Consider the following 26254-nt stretch of genomic DNA (forward strand, 5'->3'; position numbering starts at 1 on the left):
GGGGTGTGTGCGTGTGTGTGTGTGTGTGTGTGTGTGTGTGTGTGTGCTTGCGTGTGTGTGTGTGCTAGAGAGAGAGGTGCGCGTGTGTGTTTGTATGTGTGTATGTGTGCGCGCGTGTGTGTGTTTGTGTGTGTGTGTGTGTGTGTGTGTTGTGTATGTGTGTGCATGTGCGTGGGTGTGTGTGTGCGTGTGTGTGTGTGCTAGAAAGGGGGGTGCCTATGTGTGTGCGAGTGTTTGTGTGCATATGTGTGTGTGCGCGCTGGAAAGGTGTGTGCGCTTGCGTATGTGTGTGTGTGTGCTAGAGGGGGTGCGCGTGTGTGTTTGTGCGTGCGCGCGCGTGTGTGTGATAGAGAAGGGGATGCGCGTGTGTGTATTTGTGTGTGCGCGCGTGTGTGTGTGTGTCTTATATGTGTGTGCATGCGTGTGTGTGTGTGTTTGTGTGTGTGTGTGTGTTTGTTTGCTAGAGGAGGTGCGCGCGCGCGTGTGTGTGTGTGTGTGTCTGTTTGTATGTGTGTGTGTATGTATGTGCGCGTGTGTGGGTTTGCGCGTATGTGTGTGTGCTAGAGAGGGGGTGCGTGCGTGTTTGTGTGTTTAAATATATGCTTGCGTGTGTGTATGCGTGTGTGTGTGTGTGTGTGTGTGTGTGTGTGTGTGTGTGTGAATGTGCGTTTGTGTGTGTGTGTGCTGGAGAGGGCTGTGTGCGTGTTAGTGTGTGAGTGTGTTTGTGTGAGTTTGTGTGTGTGTGTGTGTGTGTGCTGGAGAGGGGGTTTTGCGCGTGTGTCTTTGTGTGTGTGAAAGAGAAAGAGTGTTTGACTGTGTGTTTGTGTGTGTGTGTGTCGGTTTGTGTGCGTGTGCGTCTGTGTGTGTTGGAAAGGGTGTGTGCGTGTGTGTGTGTGTGTTTGTGTGTGTGTGAATGTGTGTGTGTGTTTGTGTGCATGTTTGTGTGTGTGTGTGCTGGAGAGGGTGGTGCGCGCGCGTGTGTTTGTGTGTGTGTGTGTGAGAGAGAGAGAGTGTCTGCATTTGAGTGTGTGTGTGTGCTTGTGTGTGTGCGTTTGTGCTGGAGGGGCTGTGCGTGTGTGTGTGTGTGTGTTTGTGAGTGTGTTTGTGTGTGTATGTGTTTGTTTGTATGTGTGTTTGTGTATGTGTGTGCGTGTGTGTGTGTGCTTGGTGGAGAGGGGGTGTGTGCGCGCATGTGTGCGAGTGATTGTGTGTTTGTGTGTGTGAGTGTGTGTGTTTGTGTGCGTGTGTGTGTGTGTGCTGGACAGGGCTTGTGCGCAAGTGTGTGTCTGTATAACTTTCTGTGTATGTGTGTGTGCTGGAGAAGTGTGTGTGCGAATGAGTGTGTGTGTTTGTGTGCATGTTTGTGTGTGTTTGGAGAGTGGGGTGCCCGCGCGTGTTTGTGTGTGTGCGTGCGTGTATGTGTGTTGGAGAGGGTGGTGTGCGCGCGTGTGTTAGTGTGTGTGTGTGTCTGCGTGTGTGTGGTTGTGTATGTGCGTGCGTTTGTGGTGGAGAGGAGGCTGTGCACAGTTGTGTTTGTGTGTGTTGGGGTGTGTATGTTTGTGTGTTTGTGCTCGCGTGTGTGTGCTTGCTGGAGAGGGGTGTGTGTGCGCGCGTGTGTGCGTCTGAGTGATTGTGTGTTTGTTTGTTTGCGTGTGTGTGTGTGCTTGACAGGGGTTGTGCGCGCGTATGTTTGTGTCTGTGTGTGTGCGTGCGTGTCCGTGTTCTCCGTTTATCACTTATCCGTAGCTATGTAATCTTGGTAATTAAAATCTGAGTTTTTTGCCCTTATTGTTGACTACTTAATAATTAGGGATCTAAAGATGCCTATAGAACAGAATAGATAGACGAGATATAGTTATATTGTTCAATTGGACTTACTAATTGCTCTCAAATGACGTTTGTAGCGGTTATTTTAGTCGTGTGGTCTTTTATATGCAATTTTCCGCTTGACCAATTTTTCATCTGACCCATTGGACTTTCCTTCCTCAAAAACGTGATAAACAGATGACGCTCGCTCAGAGGGCATTAAGTTCTCTTATAGCCTTACGCCTAACCAGTGTCTAAGAATGTGATTCACCAAAACTTCGAGGAGGCAGTTTCATGGTGCGAAGGGCGGTTCTTAATATTGAACGTTTGAGCTCCCCATTCACCCCCACTAAGACACCTCACTCACCCAAACACACCTTGCCCTCCCTCCGATACTTGTCGACTGTGGCCCTCCTCCGTCCAGCCCCCCAACCCTACCCTCCAGTCGCTTGACCCTCCCCCTGCTCTGTTAGTGGTTCCCTTAAAATAAAATAATCGTCCAGTGGGCTTCATCTGATCCTAAATGGGTTTTGCCATTAAAAGATCCTTGATATGAAAATTGACTCGTCTCTATATGACTTGAGAAAAACCAAAAATTGTGAAAAGAGTTTAAAAAAGAGCTCTCCAATAAAATTCGAATACTTCAGATTGTAAACTTCCCGATGATATGAATACTAGCATTTTTATCGCTTGTCGTTTTGGAACACAAAATTGTTCTCCATTTAATTTTAAGAAATCAAATTTTAATTAACAATTTGATTCAAACTTCGATTAAAAATTGAGCAAAATGACTCTAAAAGTGATGAAAATGTAATACTCAAATGTCAAATGTTTGCAAAAATCTTGGTAACTCCTTGAAAAGAATGAAATTCAGAAAACCCCTTTCTTGAAGTTATACACTTGAAATGCTTTATAATGCTCACGATTCTCTACGAAGAATATAATGATTGGTCAAAATTGACGGAACAAAAAAAACCCATTGGATTATATAGCCCCCCCCCCCAAATAAGTGGGGTTGGAACAAGTACTAAATCCTGTTACGGTTTTTTCCTTATAGAGCGTATGTGTCTCAAAAATGACAGTCCGAATATAACCAAAAAGTCTCGTGGTCTAGTAAAGGACTGGTGGTCAATCTGTCTATCTTATTCATTGCTCTCAAACTAAGTTTGTAGCAATTATATTAGTCCTGTCGGTTTTTGTTTATGCAATTTTTTGTTTGACAGATTTTTTGTCGGACGCTTTTGACTTTTCGTCAAAAACGGGATAAACATGTAGCGCCCAGCGGACATTAAGTGCTCTTAGAGCCTTTCAGCTCTGTTTCAGCTCAAACTGTTTTGTAGACTTTAACTTATGGTGTGAAGGGTGGTTCTTATTGGTTGAACACCCCCCACTGTTGCACCAACCCCCCACCGCGCTGTTGCCCCCAACCCACTGTTGCCCCAGCCCCCATCAGCCCATGGTGCAACCCACCCCTGTGGCCAGCTACTGACGAACAACCGCTCGCTAAAACACGCAATTTTATACTAATTTTCACAATTTTTTCCATTTTTGTCATTTTCTTAAATTTTTCGAGTTTTATCAGCCTTAGGTGTCAGGGAACCTCGTCCAGGATTTGATAATAGGTTACTGCATAGTTTCTAGTGGTAATCGAATGAATTCAAATTTTTAACATAACGAATTTTAAGATTTTTTTTTGACAAAACGTGCAATTTTCATTTTTTTTGACATTTAATCATTATTCAAGTCTTCCTATTCCCAGGGGCTTGATAATGAGTAAACCTCCTCGAGGGATTTTTTATAAGTTTCTGGCATTTTTTCATTGGTCATGGCAATTTTAAATATAACGAATTTAAGCAATTCAAAAATATTTTTTCAATTTTTTGAATCCTTTTTTTTCTGGCACCAGGGGCCCATAATAAGCTGTTGGTTTGATAATAAGCTGTTGCATAGTTTATTGAGTTAATGGAGTGGTTATCAATCTTTTAATGACTCCAGTTATCAGTATTTTAATTTCTGATAAAATTGGATCTTTATTTTTCAAGTTTTAGGAAAATTATTTTCATGTTCCAAATTTATGGATGTTTATGAGCCAGTAAAGCTATTTAAATTTTAAAATAGGGATACCAGATTGTCTCTTGAGACAATGAAAGGGTTTTGAGAAGATTAATATCTTGAATTCTGGCAAGATTTTGTTAAAATTTGCAGTTGTTTTCAAAATTTTTGAATTTTATTCTCCTTTTCTGAGTTTAACGATCATTACTGGCCAAAGAAATCTTCTAAGTCCAGCAGATGGGTTAGTTGACAAAACTCAATAGACAAAAAATGGTTTTCAACATTTTTTTGTGCGAAATTTGAAAACTTTCACTTTAAATTTTGCTCTTATTAGTTTTTTTCTATTTGATTTAATTACTAACAAGGCTAGAAAACTATAAGTTGCAGAGGCGTGATGTCATTATCTATTATCCTCATTAACGCTAAATTATAGTAGAAAACTTTTATCATACAGGACTTAATCAGCTTTTTTAGGAAATCATGGTTAATTGCTCTCAAACGCAGTTTGTAGCAAGCAAATATATTAATCACGCTTGACCGATTTTTCGTCTGATCCATTTCACTTTTCGTCCTCAGAAACGAGATAAAGAGGTAGCGCACATTGGGCGTTATTTTCTCTTAAAGCCTTTCAGCTCAATAGTCTCCAAGTATGCGATTCACAGAAACTGTTTTGGAGACTTATACTTATAATGTGAAGGGTGGTTCTTAGAAATTGATCCCACACCCCCACTCACCGCCCCCACGTCAGTTCGCCACCCCCCAATCCTTTGTTGCACCTCCGTTGCGATCACTTTACGTCCCTTCAATTATGAGTAAACCTCCTCGATGGATTGTTTATAAGTTGCTGGCATTTTTTTATTGGTCATGGCAATTTTAAATATAACGAATTTAAGCAATTCAAAAATATTTTTTTCAATTTTTTGAATCCTTTTTCTTTCTGGCACCAGGGGCCCATAATAGGCTGTTGGTTTGATAATAAGCTGTTGCATAGTTTATTGAGTTAATGGAGTGGTTATCAATCTTTTAATGACTCCAGTTATCAGTATTTTAATTTCTGATAAAATTGGATCTTTATTTTTCAAGTTTTAGGAAAACTATTTTCATGTTCCAAATTTATGGATGTTTATGAGCCAGTAAAGCTATTTAAATTTTAAAATAGAGATACCAGATTGTCTCTTGAGACAATGAAAGGGTTTTGAGAAGATTAATATCTTGATTTCTGGCAAGATTTTGTTAAAATTTGCAGTTGTTTTCAAAATTTTTGAATTTTATTCTCCTTTTCTGAGTTTAACGATCATTACTGGCCAAAGAAATCTTTTAAGTCCAGCAGATGGGTTACTTGACAAAACTCCAGAGACAAAAAATGGTTTTAAACATTTTTTTGTGCGAAATTTGGAAACTTTCACTTTGAATTTTGCTGTTATTTGTTTTTTTCTATTTGATTTAATTACTAACAAGGCTAGAAAACTATGTTGCAGAGGCGTGATGTCATTATCTATTATCCTCATTAACGCTGAATTATAGTAGAAAACTTTTTATCATACAGGACTTAATCAGATTTTTTAGGAAATCATGGTTAATTGCTCTCAAACGCAGTTTGTAGCAAGCAAATATATTAATCACGCTTGACCGATTTTTCGTCTGATCCATTTCACTTTTCGTCCTCAGAAACGAGATAAAGAGGTAGCGCACGTTGGGCGTTATTTTCTCTTAGAGCTTTGCAGCTCAATAGTCTCCAAGTATGCGATTCACAGAAACTGTTTTGGAGACTTATACTTATAATGTGAAGGGTGGTTCTTAGAAATTGATCCCACACCCCCACTCAACGCCCCCACGTCAGTTCGCCAACCCCCAATCCTTTGTTGCACCTCCGTTGCGATCACTTTACGTCCCTTCAATTATGAGTAAACCTCCTCGATGGATTGTTTATAAGTTGCTAGCATTTTTTTATTGGTCATGGCAATTTTAAATATAACGAATTTAAGCGATTCAAAAATATTTTTTCAATTTTTTGAATCCTTTTTTTTTCTGGCACCAGGGGCCCATAATAAGCTGTTGGTTTGATAATAAGCTGTTGCATAGTTTATTGAGTTAATGGAGTGGTTATCAACCTTTTAATGACTCCAGTTATCAGTATTTTATTTTCTGATAAAATTGGATCTTTATTTTTCAAGTTTTAGGAAAATTATTTTCATGTTCCAAATTTATGGATGTTTATGAGCCAGTAAAGCTATTTAAATTTTAAAATAGGGATACCAGATTGTCTCTTGAGACAATGAAAGGGTTTTGAGAAGATTAATATCTTGAATTCTGGCAAGATTTTGTTAAAATTTGCAGTTGTTTTCAAAATTTTTGAATTTTATTCTCCTTTTCTGAGTTTAACGATCATTACTGGCCAAAGAAAATTTTTAAGTCCAGCAGATGGGTTACTTGACAAAACTCCAGTGACAAAAAATGGTTTTTAACATTTTTTTTGCGAAATTTGGAAACTTTCACTTTAAATTTTGCTGTAATTAGTTTTTTTTCTATTTGATTTAATTACTAACAAGGCTAGAAAACTATAAGTTGCAGAGGCGTGATGTCATTATCTTTTATCCTCATTAACGCTAAATTATAGTAGAAAACTTTTATCATACAGGACTTAATCAGCTTTTTTAGGAAATCATGGTTAATTGCTCTCAAACGCAGTTTGTAGCAAGCAAATATATTAATCACGCTTGACCGATTTTTCGTCTGATCCATTTCACTTTTCGTCCTCAGAAACGAGATAAAGAGGTAGCGCACATTGGGCGTTATTTTCTCTTAAAGCCTTTCAGCTCAATAGTCTCCAAGTATGCGATTCACAGAAACTGTTTTGGAGACTTATACTTATAATGTGAAGGGTGGTTCTTAGAAATTGATCCCACACCCCCACTCAACGCCCCCACGTCAGTTCGCCACCCCCAATCCACTGTTGCACCTCCGTTGCGATCATTGTACGTCCCTTCAATTAAGTTAAAGCTGGCCTCACTTAACCGTGGCTAGCTACTGACGAAGCCAACCGCTCGCCGGTCGTTTGAGAGCAATTCGCCCTACGTTAGTCGGTTATGTTTGTTTCGTGCTATATCTTCGGTGATTGACCTCTAGAAGTTGGTCGTGAGCCTATTTTCTGCAAAATGGGCAATTCGAAAACACTAACTTTTCTTAATCCTCATAGACTGAATTTTTGTTCTTTTTGAGGAAAATTGTTTTAGCAGACTAGATAGTGAACATAGAAATTATATACCAGTTGTTTTCTTTTTCTTTTTCCTAATCTTCAAGTGCACATGATTGATTGATCAATTAATGCTCGCAATAATTTCTTTTGTGCAGTCGCTTCGTTCAATAACTTCTACAGATTAGCAAAGTGTTTCTAAGAATATCAAAGCTTGTTATTCGAAAATTTAATCTCCTTGATTTTTTCCTAGAGTTCAATAGATTGTTGCACTGACAAAAAATCCAATCAGCAGACTGTACTGAAGTTAAGAATTACATAACGGTTGCAGCCCTTCTTTAACCTGATCTGCAGGCGAACATATTTGAGGTGACTCATATTTGAGGTTCCTTTTTTGTTCAGTTTCATCTCTTCAACGAATGACCTCTTTCAACAGCAAATTATTTCAATATTTCTAAAATTTTACTGTTAATCGAAAAACCTAACCTTTTTTGAACCCTTATAGTCTGAAATCTTTTGTTCCCCTTTACGTAAAGTGCTATCAGCAGACGAAAGTCTGAACTTGTCAGCCGCACTTGTTCGAGAGTTCAGTTACACCTCTCAATTCTCCTGTTTTTGTTCAGTGTTATCTCTTCGGTGAATGGCTTCCTCTGATCAATTTTAAGTAAAGTCTAATTTCAAGTAAAGATATTTTAGCTATCTCCTTATGTAAAAGAGAAAATTTAAGGCTTTTATGTTATATCGAGCAAAATTCTATCCGCAGGAGAATCGAACCCCGGTCTCCAGAGTTACAGTACAGGATACTCATCGCTATACTGCCGTAGACTCAGCAGAATACACGATTCACGGATTTGCTGATTTTTAATTTGTACATTGTTTCAAAATTTTGAATTAAACAAGGCGGCTCGTTAATGTGCGTTCGCACATGATGTTCCGACCCGAGCTCATCTACATTTTTGACTAAAATGTCAACCAAATCAAGAGATAACAAAAATAGATGTTTGAGTTTAAAACAATCGTTACACATTCTATCTACTAATTGAATTACTAATGCCATGCTTCATTACAGCACCAACGTGACCTGACATTGAAGAGACTAGAAAAAAAATAGCACCAACAAAATTTTGGCGGCAAAAAATGAATATCTAAATTTAAAAGCACCTGGTAACAACGTCAAAATGCAGTCAGATAAAACCTTAACTACACAAGTTTACCTTTTACTAACTATACAGCAGATGAAAAGTTTTCTTAACGAGACTAGGTAATAAGCCGACAAAAAGAACGAACAGTGAGGCGAAACTTAAGAATTAATCAACATTTTTTGCACCAAGAAAATTCAAAAATCTTAAAAAAACATTGGTTTTTAATAAAAAAATCCTTGATAAATTACTAAAAAGTCATTACAAAACCAAAAGCACCCGTCTGTGGTCAGACTATGCCATAGAAACAAACTAAAGAGAAACTCAAAAAATTACAAACGATTTGCGAAAACACAAACCTTTGCTACCATTAAAATCAATAGCTATCATCTGAATATGTATTTTTAATTCAGTTGTTATTTCTGCTATTTCAGTTGAAGGATTTATACTGAAAGATTAAATAAGTTTACTTGGGCCACATTTAAAAACCATTGGGATCTGTTATTACGCGATTGTTCTGAAGGAAGAGAAAAATAAACGCAAAAAATGGCCATTCAATAAACGTTCAGAAAAACGAAACAACAGTGGCACATAATATCAATATATATGTCATTTCTTGAAATACACGAAATTCGATGGGACATCTGATTGATGAATAGAAGTTAAATTTGACGAAAGGAACCTATTCGCTATATACTGAATGTTTCGAGCAACATCATTCATTCAGTCCTCAATTACAAGCCTATGAGATCTGTGAGCAATTTACGGCTACCTAAAGAACAAAAACAGCGAATTCAGGAAAAAAAATTGAGCGACAAAAGGGTGGAAGGCATTAAAAAAATGAACTTTTCACTAAACACTCTTCAATTTTAAATTAATTTTTCAGGAGCAATGGGAAAACCTTTTTTATCAATATAATTTCAAAAAATCAACAAATATAAACAAATACATTAGACGCACGAAAATTGCGGGAAAACACGTATTATCAACGCCATTAAATTCATTAGCCTTCAACGGAAGCCAGTATATACAATAAATGATGCCTCGAGGGGACAATAAGTTTTTTTGCCAATCGTATTTCATCAATAAGACCTTACAACAAGTTAATGACTATGAAAACAACAACAGAGAGAGGCAAAAACCACAAATTCAGTAGAAAAGTGCCTGAAGAAAATGTCGAAGCAACTCAAATCATAAGCTCTTCCCTGAAAACTTTATTTATGATCCGTTGAACTTCTTCCCTAAACCAATAGGGACTCTCAGCAGTAAGATGATGTGATAAGATTTCAAAAGGATCGAAAAACAAAATAAAGTACCCAAAAAAAATATGAATTCTCGTGGCATTGATGTTTTAAAACTAATAGGTAGAAGATAAAACCGCTAACCAGATTAATTTTGGCTATAGTAGAACGGAAATGGATTCTGTTAGAACCAACAATGACCAAGAGTATTCACGAAAAAAAATTAGGAATGGTTGAATTTCAAAAAAGTTTCGAAAAATTATTTTTAAACCCTTAACAGCCAGTAAACTCAATCTTTCATCGGAGCTCAATGACGATGCTCAGATATAACCCATAGGGAGGAAAATGATGTCTGTCATGCATAGATAGTTAAAAAGACATCACAATAAGTCTTATGACAGAAAACAATAACAAAAACAGCAAAAACTAAAATTCAGTAGAAAAATGCGAGAAGAAAGTGTCGAAGACAATTAAACCATTAGCTATTCTCTGAAAACTTTCTCTGTGATCCACTGAACGTCCTCTCTAAGCCAATTGGATTACAATAATCTTTGGATAATGTGATAAAGAGTTCAAAAGTGACCAATAATTCAAAAAATCCAAAAAAAAAAATTTAAAAAAATTGAAATCTTTGTCATTGAAGTCATATAACCAATAGCTAGAAGATAAAACAGCTAAACAGAATATTTTTAGTCGCAGTAAAAAGCAAGTGGGTCCAGTCAATACTGAAACTCACTAACAGTTCAAGAAAAATTTAGGAATTGTTATTGTTCAAATAAAATTTTCGAAAAATGATTTTTATTTTAACAGACATTAAATTCAATAGCTTTCAACGGAAGTCAATAAAAACGCTCAAAGATGCCCCGGTGGCAGTACATTTATGTTTGTCATGCATAGGTATTCATTATGAGATCACAGTAAGTATAATGACTATTAAAACAACAAAAAAAAACAGGAGAAAACCAAAAAATCAGTAGAAAAGTGCAAGAAGAACGTGTCGAAGCCATTTAAACCATAAATTTTTGTTTAAAATTTTTATTGGTCATCCACAGAACATCGTTTTTAAGCTAATGGGAACTGTCAATATTTGGATAATGTGATAAGATTTCAAAAGTAACCAATAATACGTAAAAATCCAAAAAAAATTTTAAAAAATTGAAATTTTTTGTCATTGAAGTCATATAACCAATAGATAGAAGATAAAACCGCTAACCAGTTTAATTTTGGTTGCAGTAGGAAGGAAGAGGGTGCTCTCACCCCTGGACTGACTTACAATTCACTATAATAAGATTATGATTCTTTAATATTCAAAAAAAAATTCGAAAAATTATTTTTTAAGTCTTAACAGCCATTAGCCGCCCTCTCAATGAAATAGACATGTTCACTTAATGCTCATTATGGAACCTATTGCACTGTTAGTCAATGAATCCCTACCATAGGACTCCAAAAAAATAGTAAAACTTCAAAAAGAAATTCAAAATTTCATTCAAAATTACGAAAACTCAGAATCGAAGCCAAAAAAAAACATGAGCAATTCCTTGAAAACGACGTTTTTTGTTCATTGCGCTTCATTCGACTATAAAGGAGTTTTGTCATTAATAGAACGTCGATATAAAATGTGACTTGTCTCTAGGTGACTTAAAAAAGCAAAAAAGAGAAAAGTTTTATTAAAAAAAGGGCTCTCAATTAGAGTTCGATTTTTTTTTGATAGTGAACTTCCCTATGAGACCAGAACTAGTCTTTCTATCGCCTTGCATTCAACTTTTACGAACTCAAAATTTATTCTTTTTATAGAAATTTGAATTAATGTTTTCGTAAAAAAGATCTTAGTTTGAAGAAAATTGTACTAAAAGTGAACAATCATGCTAAAGATCCCATTGTTCACACAAAACTTCAATCCTCGATAACTCCTCGAAAAAAACGAAATTCAAAAAAATCTTTTTACTTTTGAATTCTACGCTGGACCAGCTTTTTAATGATACCACTCACATTTCTCTACGACGAATATATCGATCGGCCAAAATTCACTGAACAAAAAAAAAAAAACCCATTTGAGTATATAGTTCCTTCCCCCACAAGTGGGGTCGGAACAATTAAAATAATTTCATACTTTTGCAAAACTATCAAAAGAATTGGGAAATTTTGGAATCATGAATCAGTTTGCAAATATGGTTTAAAGTCGACTTTAATTTTTCTTCCTATTCATTATATGAGGCGTCATTTAATTTTAACGTGATCGCCAACATGATGAATGCTGCATTTCTTAAAATTGTCTCCCCTTTTTTCACATTAATGAAACCGGCGTTGATAGAAGAGCTGGTAATTTAAATCTCTCATTGTTTTTAAAGAATTATTGAACTGTTTTAGTCAAAAAAGAAACGCCAGTTCACAAAACAGACAACTACACCCCAGCGCACTCCAGTGAAACCAGCGCCGAGACGACGTACCTCTTCCTACGCATTCTCGCACTCTGAGGGATTCGGCCGAATGGTGAAACAGGTGAAACTTACTGATTTTTCTGACCTGACCAATCTTTTGGTACTAAAACGACTGAATTCTCAATATTTTATTCTCAAGTACATCATTTGCAGCAAACTAGAATACGAATGCCGAGAATTAACACTACAATAAATACATAAAAATAAGCATTCTGTCAAAAAAGCAATTTTTAGGATAGAACAGATAGAATGCAAAAATTGCAAAAATAAAGGGCTCATAAATGGTCCAAAAGGCCCGAAATACACTGTTATTTAACAATGTATGTCATATAGAAACCACTACTCTTCCTCATGGATAGACTGGGATGTAAGTTGCAGGCTTAGTTGTTCATTGCAGAATCGTCATATCTCGATAATATGATAAAGTAGAACATACTAATAGGCTATTTTGAAAAATAACTGTCAAATATAGTACAGAAATTAATTATTTCCGAACATGATTATATTTGCTGCACAGGGATCTTACCTTGAGGACCCCAACGAGTTCACAACATCCCGAGTCCACATTGGCAGCCGTGGAAGAAGCGCCAGCCGAGTGTTGCCGACTCACCCCGAAGTTGACGAAATCGAATCTGCCGAGAAATCGAATGATGGGAAGAGCAAATCTGCTAGCAACGACACGAAAGCTAAATCTGACAATGAAGCGTCGCAAGCTCAGAAACAGCGAAGATCGAGTGGAACTTCGAGTAATTCTTCTTCAAAGACACGCAAGAAGAAATCTCGAAGTCGATCTAAATCGCCACATTCCTCTAAAGGCGAAGAATGAGATGAGAATCACTAGCTTGATAGTAATAAATTAATTAATATTAAGGAATCTTACTTAATTAAATGCAATTATCATATCATTTATGTAGCTTTAAAACAAATTCAATTCTCGCGAACATTGTATTTGCCTGCCAAAGACAGCAAGTTTTGCTTTCAATTGCTTAGCTGTAATCTTAAAAAGTGTCATACGTTCAAAAAAGTTAGTATTCTTAATAGCGCCTCAGCTTCCAGCCGGCTATTATAGCGCTCCTATTTTTTTTACAATTCAAAGAATTTGAATTGTATTGGGGCGGTTTTTTTACAATTCAAAGAATTTGAATTGTATTTGTGCGCTGTCTTTTTTAAAGATCTGTTAAAGCTTTTTTTCGGCTTTTTCACGTCATTGAGAAGTCAAATTAGAGTGTTGATTTTAGTCACACTGAAATAGCAAAGGGAGCGAAAAATTGAGTAGGTCTGAGGCGTGACTTTTTCAAAAAAACCTTTAAAGTGGATTGAGAAGTTGGTGTTTGTAAAAAATTTGGTGGTTTTTGAGTTTATTTTTGCGTCAATTTTGCTTCTGTTTTCAGAGTTTCCTCTCCAGTGCTTTTAGGACGGTACATATGTGTTCTAATTGTGCCTATTTGTCTTTGCTTGAATTCATAAAGGGGCAGCTAAAACTTTTTATGACTTTGCCTCTATTTGTTGTGATAAAATTTTAGTGAATTTTAGATTTTGCCCTCTTTTTAATAGCCGCACAGCTATAGCTGGGGCTATTATTGACCGTCTCTTGGTTTTTTTTTATTTCGTCGTCAAGATTTTTGTTACGACCATATGACGTCACAGCCAATTCTAATCTGCTTTTTGTTCATTTGTTCATGCAATTTCAATTGAAGTGCGTGAGTGACGTCATTTTTTGCTCTTAGTGGAGCGAGTTTTTAGTTTATTCTCGTGATTAAATTTTTGGTCGCACTTGACTTACCTCACTCTCAAAAATGACTTCCTCACTTTAAATTAACTTTTGTTTGTTTTAATTCAAAGAGATAAGGTCAAGTGACTGTGTATTACTCGAAAAGGTTATTACAGAGCAGCTAATAGGGGCAGCAATAACTAATGCAGATTTTTAATCAAAGTATAACATCTCAGCTTTTAATAAAAAAAATATTTTTTTGGTCTCGTGCTGTTTTTTTTGAACCTGCAGATCTACGAAGCTATTGCGGCTGTTTTCTGGCAATCTGCCAGCTATATTTAAGTTATCTGTTATCTTTTACTACCATCAATGAAATTTTTGATCTGTTGCTTATGCGGGACAATGTTTGCTCGATTTAATAGCTAGTTGTTTTCATGGATTTGACACATTTTCTCAAAAATTTTGAAGTATTTTTTGTACTTTTTGAAGTCTTATAATTTATTTTTTTTTCGGGACAGGTCTCTCATTCTGCTAGTAGGGTTTGAGTTTATCGATTTAATCGATTTTTTTTCAAAGCTAATGCTTTCTAATTTTACACTATTTGTTTTCAATAATAATCATTAAAATTTTGAGTTATGCGAGTTTTTCTTGTTTTGTTGTCTTCACTTAGTGTCATTATCGACAGGTGTCATTGTTTGCTAAAAAGGCTTCAATTAAACCAAGTCTTTTCAGTACATAGCTATTGCTTTTTGTGACTTATACGCTTGCTTGTTAAAAAAAATCTTGGTGATTTTTTTTAGTTTTGCTAGTATTTGTTGTATTTATATCTGTCCTATCACAATCTCATTGATGACAGGTCTCAACAGTGGTCATTGAGGACTCAATTAATTGATAAAATTGTATCATTCAGTAGCTGTTGCTTTCTGTGACTTTTATACTAAGTGTTTTCAATAAGTTTCAGCAATTTTTTTTGCAATTTATATAACGATATTAGTGAGAGGACCCATCGACATTTAATGACAGATTGCCTATGAGAAATTGAGGAATATAATTTGCAGTTTGAGTTTATAGCAGCTGTTTTTTTAAGTTGATCCGGTCTTTTAAAAAAAATAGAAGCTGAGTTTTTAGTCTTGCTTGTTTTTGTTCTGATGTAGTGTTTTTCCTTAGTCTCACTACTAACAACCCTCATTTGCTTTTTAATGCAGAGTAACGATTGACAGGTCATAAATTATTACAATGCTCTGAAATCTTTTTTAGGACTTGTCCTGCTATGTTTTTTTAAGGTCTGTTCACAAATTTTTGTGATTTTTGAAGTCAAATGGGAGTACTCATTTTGGTCACGCCGAAACAGGATAAGGAGCAAATAAGCGAGTGGTTTTGCGGCGTGAAATTTTTTAGCTATAGCTTCTAAGTGGTCTGAGGAAACGGTGTTTGAACAAAATTCGCTTTCTCGCTAATGGTTTTTGTTCACATACGGCAATTTCACTTTGATTTTTACTTTTTTTCGATTTTTTAGTTTTCGAATCCATCATAATTCATTTTGGGCCTAGTTTTTGTTTTTACTTATTATTTGAATAAATTAAATTTTAAATTTTTACTGCTCGGTTTTGGTTTTTTGTTCATATGCGGCACTTTGACATTGATTTTCTGTTTTTTTTTAATTTTTTATCCGATTTTTTAAGAATTTGTTTTCTCAATTAACTCAGTCTGTTCTAGTTGTAGTTTTGTGTTTAGTTAATGCAAATTCGATGAATTGTACGTCAAGACTTGTCCTGCTATGTTTTTTTTAATTTGTCCAATAAAATTTTTCGCTTTACCTTAGTTCACAGCTTGTTCAAGAATTTGCGTGAAATCTTTTTGACTTCTCTTGGCTAATTTCACTCTTCTCTCATTCCGCTAAGAGTGTTTTTAGACAGCAGTTGCTCTGCAAAGCAATTCAAATGTAACAGAATTAGTTTTAGAAAAATGAAATAAGAATTGGAAACGGGATAAACCCATAAAGCTCACTTTTAGATGCCCGTTACTCAAACTTTGTCTTAGTTACCTTTTTTAAAGCTTATTGGTATTGATATTAGCCGCTGTGTGTTCTCACTACGAAATTGGAAATTGTTCAGCTCCAAAATGACATCAAAAAAGTTCGCACTTTAAAAATGATTGTGCAAAATTCATTTTCTCACTAGTTTTTTTTCTTTCAATGTCAATCTTGGTTATGGGAATCAACCGCGTCTGTTTTCCGGCGATCTGCCTGTTATGAGTTAAATTACAAAAAATAATTCAAATTTGTCATTTTTTCCAATTAACTGTTTTACTATTTTTTGAAGTAAACAGGTAAATTTTTCTGACTAAAACCCTAGCGTTAAATATCCACGGGCCTTCAATTTTTTAATATATTCATCATAATAATTAATTATTTATAATAGTCTTGTGGCATTAATAATGATAATAATCTTTAAATTGTGGCCGTTTGTTCTCAGAGGTAAAAATAGGATTTGAACTCATTTTGCTGATAAGCAGAATCTTGGTTAAAAAATTCTAGAACAAGGTTTGCTGTTCAAAGTTTTTACTTATGAGGGCAATTTACACCATTGAACGTTTTTCAGTTTTAAAGAATTGTTTTTCCAATTAGTTTCGTTTTTTAATGATTTGATTTGTTCCAGTGCCTTGTCTTGCTTTTAGCCGAATGGTAAACCATTTGAAATTTTTCGGACGTTCCCCATTGTCTGATATCTGTTTGAAGTTTCATTAAGCTAACATTCGAGATAAAAAAAGTTTGATAAATGTGATACGATCTTTACTGAGAAGTTCAGTTTTGTGATCAAATTTTTGTCAAAAATGACAAGCTTTTGTTCCTCGAATGATTTTTTTGTGATCTGGTTTTTGTATTTTGCTCTAAGAGTTCGAAGGAATATTTCGCTGAAAGAAAGATGAGAGAGTATAATTGATTTGAAAAGATCAATTCTTACTTTTTGGTTGATACAAAGAATGAATAGCATTGGCAGTTTCATTTAAAACTGAGTTTAGGTGGTTTTCAAAACTTAGTTTTTAATCAATTTGTTTTCCTAGATAACGAGAAGCATGATCTGGTTTACTAACTTCACTTCAGAAAAAACTAGCAATGGTAAGTTTTGGTTTAGGATAAGAGATTTGGAGTAGTCCAAACGGACTAAAAATAGCTTGAATTTAACGTCGAGTGCGCTCAATTACTGCCGATGCTCCTTTTAGACAAAAAACGCAAATTGTGCTCTCCATAGATCCTGTAATCTGAATTTGAGAACATATTTAATCTCCCCTGTTCATATGGTGGGATCGAAATATTTCTGCTCAAATCCCAAGAAATTTTAAATATAACTTTGAATCTATAAAAAAACATTTAGATGTTCCCGGGGGCTCTGACCAGAAGCATTGTAGCTGTAAACCTAACGATGGAGAGTAACAAATACTTTAATAATAACATGTAAATAGCCGCCCTGATATTCTCAACCTGCTATTATAGCGGACTTCTTTCACATTTCAGTAAAAAATTAATTTGATTGAGACGGTTTTGTATTACGAATCAACTTGTTTCTGACAGGTGTGTTGTAAAAACGTTTTTTTTTGTATTTTAATTTAATTTAATTGTGTTGCATCGTACTTTTGCACAAAAAATTCTGCTTATGAAAAGCAGAAGTAAGAGATCGCAGATTTTGAAAACTGAAAATTCAGTACAATTAGGATTAAGAGAATGAACACGGAGCATAACTTCTGGCAATAGCCCGGTTATGCTTGAAATGGAAATGCTATCTGGTGCTTCTGAACAGTTGAATGCTGAATAGTACTAACATTGCGTAGCTCAAACGTAACTGTTTTCTGCCTTAGAACAATGGACATTTACTGTTTCACTCCTCTCATATAACTGCACCCAAAAAATGGAAAATAGGGGTAATACGTAATTCTCGAACATTAATTTTTGTCGAATATGTGAAAGTAATCTGCTTGGTAATAGAGGTACTCTCAATCCTCCACGCAACTCTAGATGTCCTCTCGACTCCGCTCAAACCACTAATGGTAGCACCCATAAACGCCAGCCGGCTACTACCAAAGCCAACCACTCGCTGGTTGTCTGAGAGCAATTCGCCAGACTTAAAACGCTTTTGTTCATTTCTGATCACTGTTTTGCTTATTAAATCTAAATCAAATAATTTGATGCCAAGTTACTGATTTTCAGCTATTTTTGTCCAGTTTGACCAAAAACATGCCTTGGAGAGTTTCCGCCAAGTTAATATTGTAGAAGAAAGAGCAACTATTGTGCATCCGAATTGCTGTTCATTTTGCAGTATTTTTTAAAACAGTTTCTTGAGATTATATTTTCTCTCTGTCAACTTTGGAAAAACAGATTGCTTATGTTCTTAGTGATGCGTTAGAAATCGCTCTATTTCAATTCTGTTGCAATTACTGTAATTTTCCCTCTACCAGAAACCACGAAACTACAAATTTTAAGAAATTTTAAGTTTAACGGAGTCTATAAAAAACAACTAGATGTTCACAGGGGCTCTAACTAGTAGCATTGTAGCTGTAGACCCAACGATGGAGAGTAACAAATACTTTAATAGTAAAATGTAAATAGCCGCCCTGAGGTTCGATATGTTTCTGACAGGAGTGTTGTAGGAACGTTTTTTTGTACTTTATTTTAATTTAACTGTGTTGCATCGTTGCATTTAAATGTATTTTTGTACAAAACATTTCTGCTTATGAAAAGCAGAAGTAAAAAATCGCAGCTATTTTTGTTCCAGTTTGACCAAGAAAATCCCTTGGAGAGTTTCCGCCGAGTTAATATTGAAGAAAAAAGAGCAACTATTGTGCATCGGAATTGCTGTTCATTTTGCAGTCTTTCTTAAAACAGTTTCTGGAGATTTTATTTTCTCTCCATCAACTTTGGAAAAACAATTTGCTTATGTTCCTGCTTTAGTGATGCATAACAATTCTGTTGTAATTACTGTAATTTTCACTCTACCAGAAACTACGAAATGAAATCAAAGTCGGTCGCATTTTAAAGTTATTGAAGCTGTAAATTAATCTTTTTTTCTGTTGCCTTGTTCTCAATTGGAGTTATGGGAATCAATGGCGCCGAATTGACGGCAATCTGCCGATTAGGTTTGAACTGGATATGAAGACTTGTGCTAGCGAACAGTTTTTTGAGACTTTAACTTGTGCATTGCATAGTTTAAACGCATCTCTACTTTCCTTAGAAGTTTGGCAATTTACTTTTCCCCTGCACTCACTTGTATTATCTCAAGCTAATTTACAAAAATGATTGTTCATCATATTGGTTTTTTTTCAATTGTTAAAGTGGTAACTCAATGCTTTCACGCATGAGTAGAATTAGGCAAGTTGAAATTGGGTAACTCTGTCGCTGTTTTTCGTTGCGATCAACTGCTCTACAGTCTGATCAAAGTAAAGTTATCCTCTGATCGTGAGAAAAAATGAAAATAAGTATCAATTGGACTGTCCATGACACGATACAATCATGTTTTTTCCAGACTTCATAAAAAAGTTAGGGTCTTTCCCATTATAGCCCCCCATGAAACTATAGCCCCCCATTACGGTCTAATTACCATGATTGGGGGGGGGGGGGGGGCTATAAGTTATCTGACCACTAAGTTGAGGGGGGGGGGGTTGCTATAATGGGAAAGACTCAAAAGTTATTCTAAAGTTTTGAAAGATGCTTTAGTTATCATCCTTTTATTGATAGACTGAGCTATAAACCCTTAGTTTTTAATTTTAGTCTTCATTTTTAGCAGAGCAAAAGAGCATTAAAAAATCTGGATTGATTTTGAGCCTCTTAACTGAAACAGTTGACCCATTCTTCATATGTTAATGGAACAAGATATGCATTAATGTTAAACATCTTATCTATTTTATGTTAGACATTTATCCGATAATAATTTTTCTGTGCGATAAGTGACAAATGTTCTCCTTTTATATTAGAGCAACTACTAGCTCGTTATGTTCGTGCCCAGACAATAAAAACGGGGAAAATAACGGCCCGGGTCAAAATTTCGTGCCCGGGCCCAAAAATAACGAGGAAAAGAGTGTAAAGAGTGTAAAAAAATTACACCCCTATTTCTCCGCTTAATTAATGGTGGAGGAGTTTTATTATAGGAGTTTAATTTTAAAAAACAAAGGGTGAAGGAGGTAGTGAGGAACGTTCACCCGACCTTCCCTATGTCCAAATTGTTTCTTCAGCTTTTTTGCATTAACCATTGCGCCAACTATACTACAACACTATTAAGTTTCATTTTGGTTATAATGGTAAATCTATAAGAGTTTAATTTTTTATCAGTCCACCCTAAATTACACTCTTTGCAAAGAGTGTAAGAAGGTAAGAAGAGTGGAGGAAAGAGTGTAAATACAGTGTAGTTTTTAAAATTACGATCTTACACTCTTTTCTGCGATAAATAGGAGTTGAATACGCATTACACCCTAATCCCCGCTAATTAGAGGCGAGTTAGGGGTGAAAATTCGGCCCGGGTGAGCAATGTTTAGGACCTTTTTGGTTAGGGACCCCGCAATCCTTTTTATTGATTGCAATCCTCAACAAAGTTTGAAGCAACTAGCGTTGTTGTGTAAATCTTTTTAGGTTTATCTCCCAGACTTATCCCCCATGTTATTTGTTCGGTTGTGATAGTTTCATGCAAAATCTCACGGTCTGATGAGTCATGACCATGAACCTGGAGAAATGGCCAAATGAGAGACATTTTAGCAGTCATGCATGCGTTTGATTCCTCGGAGGGAATTTTAAAATCCAAAATTTTGTGTATGTTTTCATGGTTTTATTTATAATTATAATTAAATTATAATTTGTTTCCCAATTGCAGTGTGTTGCTGAGAAGCAATTTTGAAGTGCTGCTAAGTTCCAGATGTACTGTTGTGTTAAACTGCTATAGAATGCTTCAGGAGACAGCAATGCATTCTGCGAAACTGATTTATTAGGATGACCTGTTTGTGACTGGCAAGGGATGTTTTTTGACATGTTTGTGACAACAACGGTTGATAAGCAGAGGATGCTGGCACAGTTTTAAACTAATGTAAAGTTTTTAGCGCAATTCTGGCTGTCATGCGTTTTTTTTTCATTTTCTTGATCAGAGCCTCCGGTCTAAGGTGGTGGGAACATGAACCGGTTGATCCAGACCAAAATTGGCCATCATTGAACGACACAGAAAAAATGATCATGACTCTTATTAGCTCGAGTCAGCGCAAAACTCCACAAAGCAATCCGACAGAACGCGTTTATATTTCGACACTCTCAGACTGTGCAAAATGCCGCGGCTATGAAAAGAGAGCTAGGGTGACGATTCGAAACTGCTACTTCGATCAGGCAAAATTTTAATAAGTGCTAACCTTTTTTTTTGCTTCATTGTAATTTTTTCTTTTCATGTCACATCTTCCACAACATCTAATGAAAAAAGTAACTTGGGAAATTGCGATATATATATATATATATATATATATATATATATATATATATATATATATATATATATATATAAAAATATAAATATATACTCCCCGAGAAAACTGATGAAATGTCAATCAAAGAAGCATTTTTAAAAAAAATTTAAAATCCTCATTAACTCAATAAAAGAGAAAAAGACTGAATTGAAAATTACAGAGCTTATTCTGTCGCTCTAATAAAAAGTTCTTTTGTCACAAGCTCACATTCTTTAGCGTTGCTTGTGTGTTAAATTTTAAGATCAAACTAAATCAAGATTAATTTAAACATTTGAAAAAACTTTAATTTAATGATCCTTTCAGTGACTTTTACTGAATGCATCTCAAACTTACCAACACTAAGATTATTAACTTTCTCAAAATAATGTATGGAAAAAGTTTATCTACTGAGTTACTAAAACAACCTCAAAAGCCATATCTTGGCAAACTTAAACTAGAAAAATATCCCCTTTAAACGTATTTGACATCAGACAATTTTTATCTCAATTTTAACTTAGATCTTACCATAAGTTCTGTACTCAAGCTAAATTTAGAACTTAGAACCTCGGAATATAATCTGAAAACGTGTTTGTATGGGGATATAGTATTTAAGGTAAAAACTAGATTCTCAAGGAGAAACTAAGATAAAAATAATGCAATTAAGCTATAATGACTAGCTAAATGAGATAATTGAATTGAAAGCTAAGAACAAAATATGAAATAAAAAATTAAAAGCAAGGATGAGATGTTATTTTCTGAATTTTGTACAGTGTTTTTAAAAAACATTGCGCAGATTTTTTTCTGAAATCAATGAAACTTTTGTAAATTTTTTTCATCAATTTTCAAAATTTGCTTTGAAAAATCATGTAATGTTGCTAAAATGGTTCTTTAAATGAAGTTTGCAATAGAAATATCTGTTCACTCAAAAGTTCACATGAAATTCGTAGAAATCCGAATTGCTTTTTTAAACAGAAAACTGATCTAATGTATGCATTAAACTTCGTTCCAAATCCCTGGCTTAGACCTACGGTAACATTAAAAGGCTTTCGAAAGATTGTTCATTGGTCTTAAAAATAAATGTGGCAAAGCTTTGTAGCATATTAAAGTAAATTGTTAGGTCTACTTCAACCCAGTTGAAATTCTTTTTATAAGCTAGATGATATTTTCTGGTTTTTAAATCAATTCATCTGTGCTTTTTTCAAAACATATCTCTAGTCTAATCATTTGTTAAAAGAGCAGGTCTAAGTCAAGTTACTGGACAAAAAAGTCAAAGTTGTTGTTGCAATTTTGGCGGTTTATTTGAATCATCTTGAGGGTTGCAATAACATGTTCAACATGCTGCAAGGGCACAAAGGGAGCATCAAGGGCAGTCGGAGGCATCAGTTGATTGAAGTCTGATGTCATCTTCTCTAAAACTATAGGCTGAAATGTTGTCAATATGGTCAGTACGTCAATTTGTGGGAGAAAGGTAACTCTTGTTGCCTAAAACCGGAGCAAAGGAAATTTAAAAAAACAACGGAGAAAAAACGCGTTCACGAGACCGGAAAAGGGGCGACGTTCCATAAGCCATTTTCTGCCTTTAGGACTTGCGTTTGTCCATCTCGTCTGGTGATGTCTCTATGACTCTTCCCAGTGGCCAAATATTGAAGGGACGCTGGATGAGAAAGTGGTTCGGAGTCGAAGTTTCCTCATTGTTAGGTTGCTCAGCAACCTTATTCAGCGGTCTGGAATTGAGAATTGATTCTGTTTCCATAACGATTGTTAAGAAAGTGTAAAAGGACAGTCTTCTCGATACTAGACTGAGAAGGAACGTTCTTCTGGTGCTCTGAACCAAACGCCCAGACACCGCCAAAATGAGGGCCATATGGGGGGTTGAATTTCCACGTTGTATTTGCTACTGCTAAAGCTTTGTAGATCCTATCATTGTTCAATGCTTTAACAGTTTTCTTAAATTATGGGTTGTTGCTCAAATTATGAACTTGTTAATAGAAATTCTGGCGTGGCAAAGTAGCTGTTTAGAACTTTCTGAAGGGCATTTTGTAGTTCTAGTTTCAGCAATTCATCCCCTTTTTGCTAAGTTTTCAGATCTGCTGTAGAATCATTTTGATTATGAGAAGGAACGTTCTTCTGGTGCTTTGGATCAAATGCCCAGACACCGCCAAAATGAGGACCATATGGGGGTTGAATTTCCACGTTGTATTTGCTATTGCTAAAGGTTTGTAGATCCTATCATTGTTCAATGCTTTAACAGTTTTCTTAAGTTCTTCAGAGGCGTCAACGAAAGTTTTCCCGTTGTCGCTAAAGAAGTTGGGGCTGACATCGACGACTGCAAAATATTCTGAAGCATTGAGAAACGTTTATATGATTACAAAGGAATAATTTTGTCCTTGGCGTTAAAAATGATGGGACGTTTGTATCCAAAATGATTATGTTTTGTTTCAAATCCAGTTGTTTTGGTGCAAACTGCAATCGACCACAAGATCTAAGTAATCCGTTCTCATCTAACAATGGATTTAGGCACCGTATTTTGCACTGAGAGTCTACTTTGATTCCACGATGTAGAGAACTAACAGCCGAATGGAAAAAATTGTCCTGAGATAATTTCAGGAGGTATTTTCTTGATGATTGAAGATCTTCTGTTATGTACTGGTGATTGTTCGTTCGCATTTTTTTGCGCAACAAATTAGGCTGAACACGATTGCAATTGTCAGAAGAAGATGTTCCATGTTGAGAAATTGCTTGCATCGACTACAGGTTTAGGCGTCGTGGGACATCTCTTGACTGCAAAACATGTTGCGCGTGGTTTGGTTGTCTCATTCTATGCCGAATCGTTTTTGCAAAGCAATTGGGGTGGTTCTTACCATTTATGCTAAATTTTTTTGTCTCAAGGCCACGAGTTCCGTAATCGGCGAGATTGAGATAATTTGAGAAGTGATACGAATGCTTGGGTGAAGAAAATTTTTTAATTTCTTGCAATCTGTTTGAAATAAAAACGTTTTGCTTCTTATTTGAGATTATCCAGTCCAAAGCTAGTTGAGTGCCGGACCAGAAACGTTGCTTGAATGTCAGTGTATATTTCTTTTTGGGTTAATTGCAGAAGACGCACTCCTATAGAGGCGCTTCTAGTTCCTTTTTTGGCACGCTTAATTGTTTAATGGGAGAGACTTTGAACTTTCCCATAAAAAAGGAGGCTTGTTGCTGACTGTTTTGGCTATTAGTGGTTCGGAGTTAAGCAATGGCTACCATAGCTTCCGTTGAGGCATCCACAAAATGTGAATCAGACTGGGTTTTTGCTCAAATTATGAACTTGTTATTAGAAATTCTGGCGTGGCAAAGTAGCTGTTTAGAACTTTCTGAAGGGCATTTTGTAGTTCTAGTTTCAGCAGTTCATCCTCTTTTTGCCAAGTTGCAAGGTCTGCTGCAGAATCATTTTGATTATAATTGTCAGATGAGAAAACAGGCCGAGGGGGTTAAAGATTGAGAATACCAAACCGAATCATTTCCTTGTGTACACTGCCGCTTTTTTAAAATTGTTGCAGGTGAAACATGGCCAATCGTCAGTTGCTACGTTCCGTTTTTGACCAAGGACTCTCATTATCTCTTTTGTCTCGTCTTTGTCATCGGCTGAGATTTCAGCGAGAACCTCTGGCTTATTTTAAACAAACTTTGTCAACCTGAGGCAGCCACTTTTCAGGCAGGCTTCAATATGTGAAATGGATTTTTTTTGGCTTCCGTTACTATTGGCAGAGAGTGGATGTATTCATTATTTAATAGTGCCATTCAAAGCTGCTGGAAACTGAATTTTGTTATCATCCGCACATTTATGAAGCACATAAATTGCGCAAAAGGAAGAATATGTAGCACCGATGATTAATCTAGTAAACTGGAATTGTCGGATGTTTTGTCTATCATCCAAAAAATGAGGAGCAGACTGGTTTTTGACGGCAATTTGCATGAGTTCTCTTCGATGTCTGAAAGAGCAGCAACAAGCTGTTCTCTGAAACTCAACAAAACTCCAACTATGTTATGCAAATCGAGACCTTTTAGAAGATTTGAGTTCACTGATCCACCACGAAGCTTTGATGCCGCGTTGGCAACTGTTTTCACTTTTCGGGGTTTCTTTGATTAGTGAGTGGAGGATGAGGTAAGTACCATATTGACTCTGGCGTGACAAAATTTTATCCAAATCTGTTTCGAATGTCTGGTTGTAATTCTGATTGAGACTGATATCTTTTTGTATTAGCTTTTGTACATTTTTTAGTTGACTGACTTCTGAGAAATAGTTTTTCTTTAGGCTTTCTACATGTTTCCAAGGAAGGCCAATTTGATATCTCTCACCGTTGTAACAGACTGACTTTTTCATTGTTTGCACTGCTATTTCGTCTACTGATCGGTCTTCATTTTGTTCGGGTAATATACCTTTAACTTCTATTTTTCAGAACTTTTGGGCCAATTCGTCCAATGGTTCTTCTTGAATGTCTTTCCAGCAGACATGGTAAACTAATGGTTGTCGTCTGGGCTTGTTTGCGTTCATTGTTCTATAAGAAAGCTTGTTCTCTGCAGCGAGAGTCTAATCAGGCTTCATTTTAATGCCGAATGGACGCCTTTTGCTACCATGGATTACATCGACTGGGTAAATGAAGGCAAACGTATTGACAACAAGGATGGCGCCTATTGCACCGTTGGCTTTGTCAGGTAATTAAATGTTCCTTGAAGGTGTTGCATAACTGATTGAACTTTAGCGTGTGATACAACGAGACATGGCGTGCTATAGGCTCTTGCAAAGTTGAATTTTGGGCTGATTTTGCCAAAAAGTGTTACTGTCACTGTTTTATTTATTTTGGACAGTGGCATTTTATGTTTTAAGTTGAGGTACCACAGAGTCGTTAATGCTTGTGTTTCGCAGGGAAGCTGAAGAAAGTTAGTAGCTTTATCAAGCATGAGTTTGAACTGTTTTGTGGGATAAATCAGTGCCTAGGTATCAAACACTTTGCTTCCGTTTACAAATGAAACTGGTAGCAATCGTAGTTGTTCATACCCTTCAGGAGGAGGATTTTTTTTGTTTAATACTGAGTTTTAGAGTCGGATTCGAAGAATTCAAATGGGCACCTTAAATAATTTGTTGTTGTGATTATTGTTCACAAGAAAACGACTGACCATATCTTGTTTGCTGGCTCTTTTTACTGTTGACCGTTTGAGTACTTTGG

General features: G+C 35.9%; 1 protein-coding gene across 3 annotated transcripts in view; it reads left to right on the top strand.

The window, feature by feature from the left end:
- LOC142341092 (putative phospholipid-transporting ATPase IM) overlaps positions 1 to 12812 on the top strand; it is a 139567-nt gene extending 126755 nt beyond the window's left edge. For all 3 annotated transcript variants that reach the window (XM_075391978.1, XM_075391959.1, XM_075391968.1), the window contains exons 24-25: positions 11799 to 11930; positions 12387 to 12812. In XM_075391978.1, the coding sequence (XP_075248093.1) occupies positions 11799 to 11930; positions 12387 to 12695 (441 nt within the window). In that variant the 3' untranslated portion in view covers positions 12696 to 12812. The remainder of the gene's footprint in view (positions 1 to 11798; positions 11931 to 12386) is intronic.
- The last annotated feature ends 13442 nt before the right edge of the window (positions 12813 to 26254 follow it).

Source organism: Convolutriloba macropyga, chromosome 1, assembly GCF_964194025.1.
Source record: "Convolutriloba macropyga chromosome 1, txConMacr16.3, whole genome shotgun sequence".
NCBI classification, from domain to species: Eukaryota; Metazoa; Xenacoelomorpha; order Acoela; family Convolutidae; genus Convolutriloba; species Convolutriloba macropyga.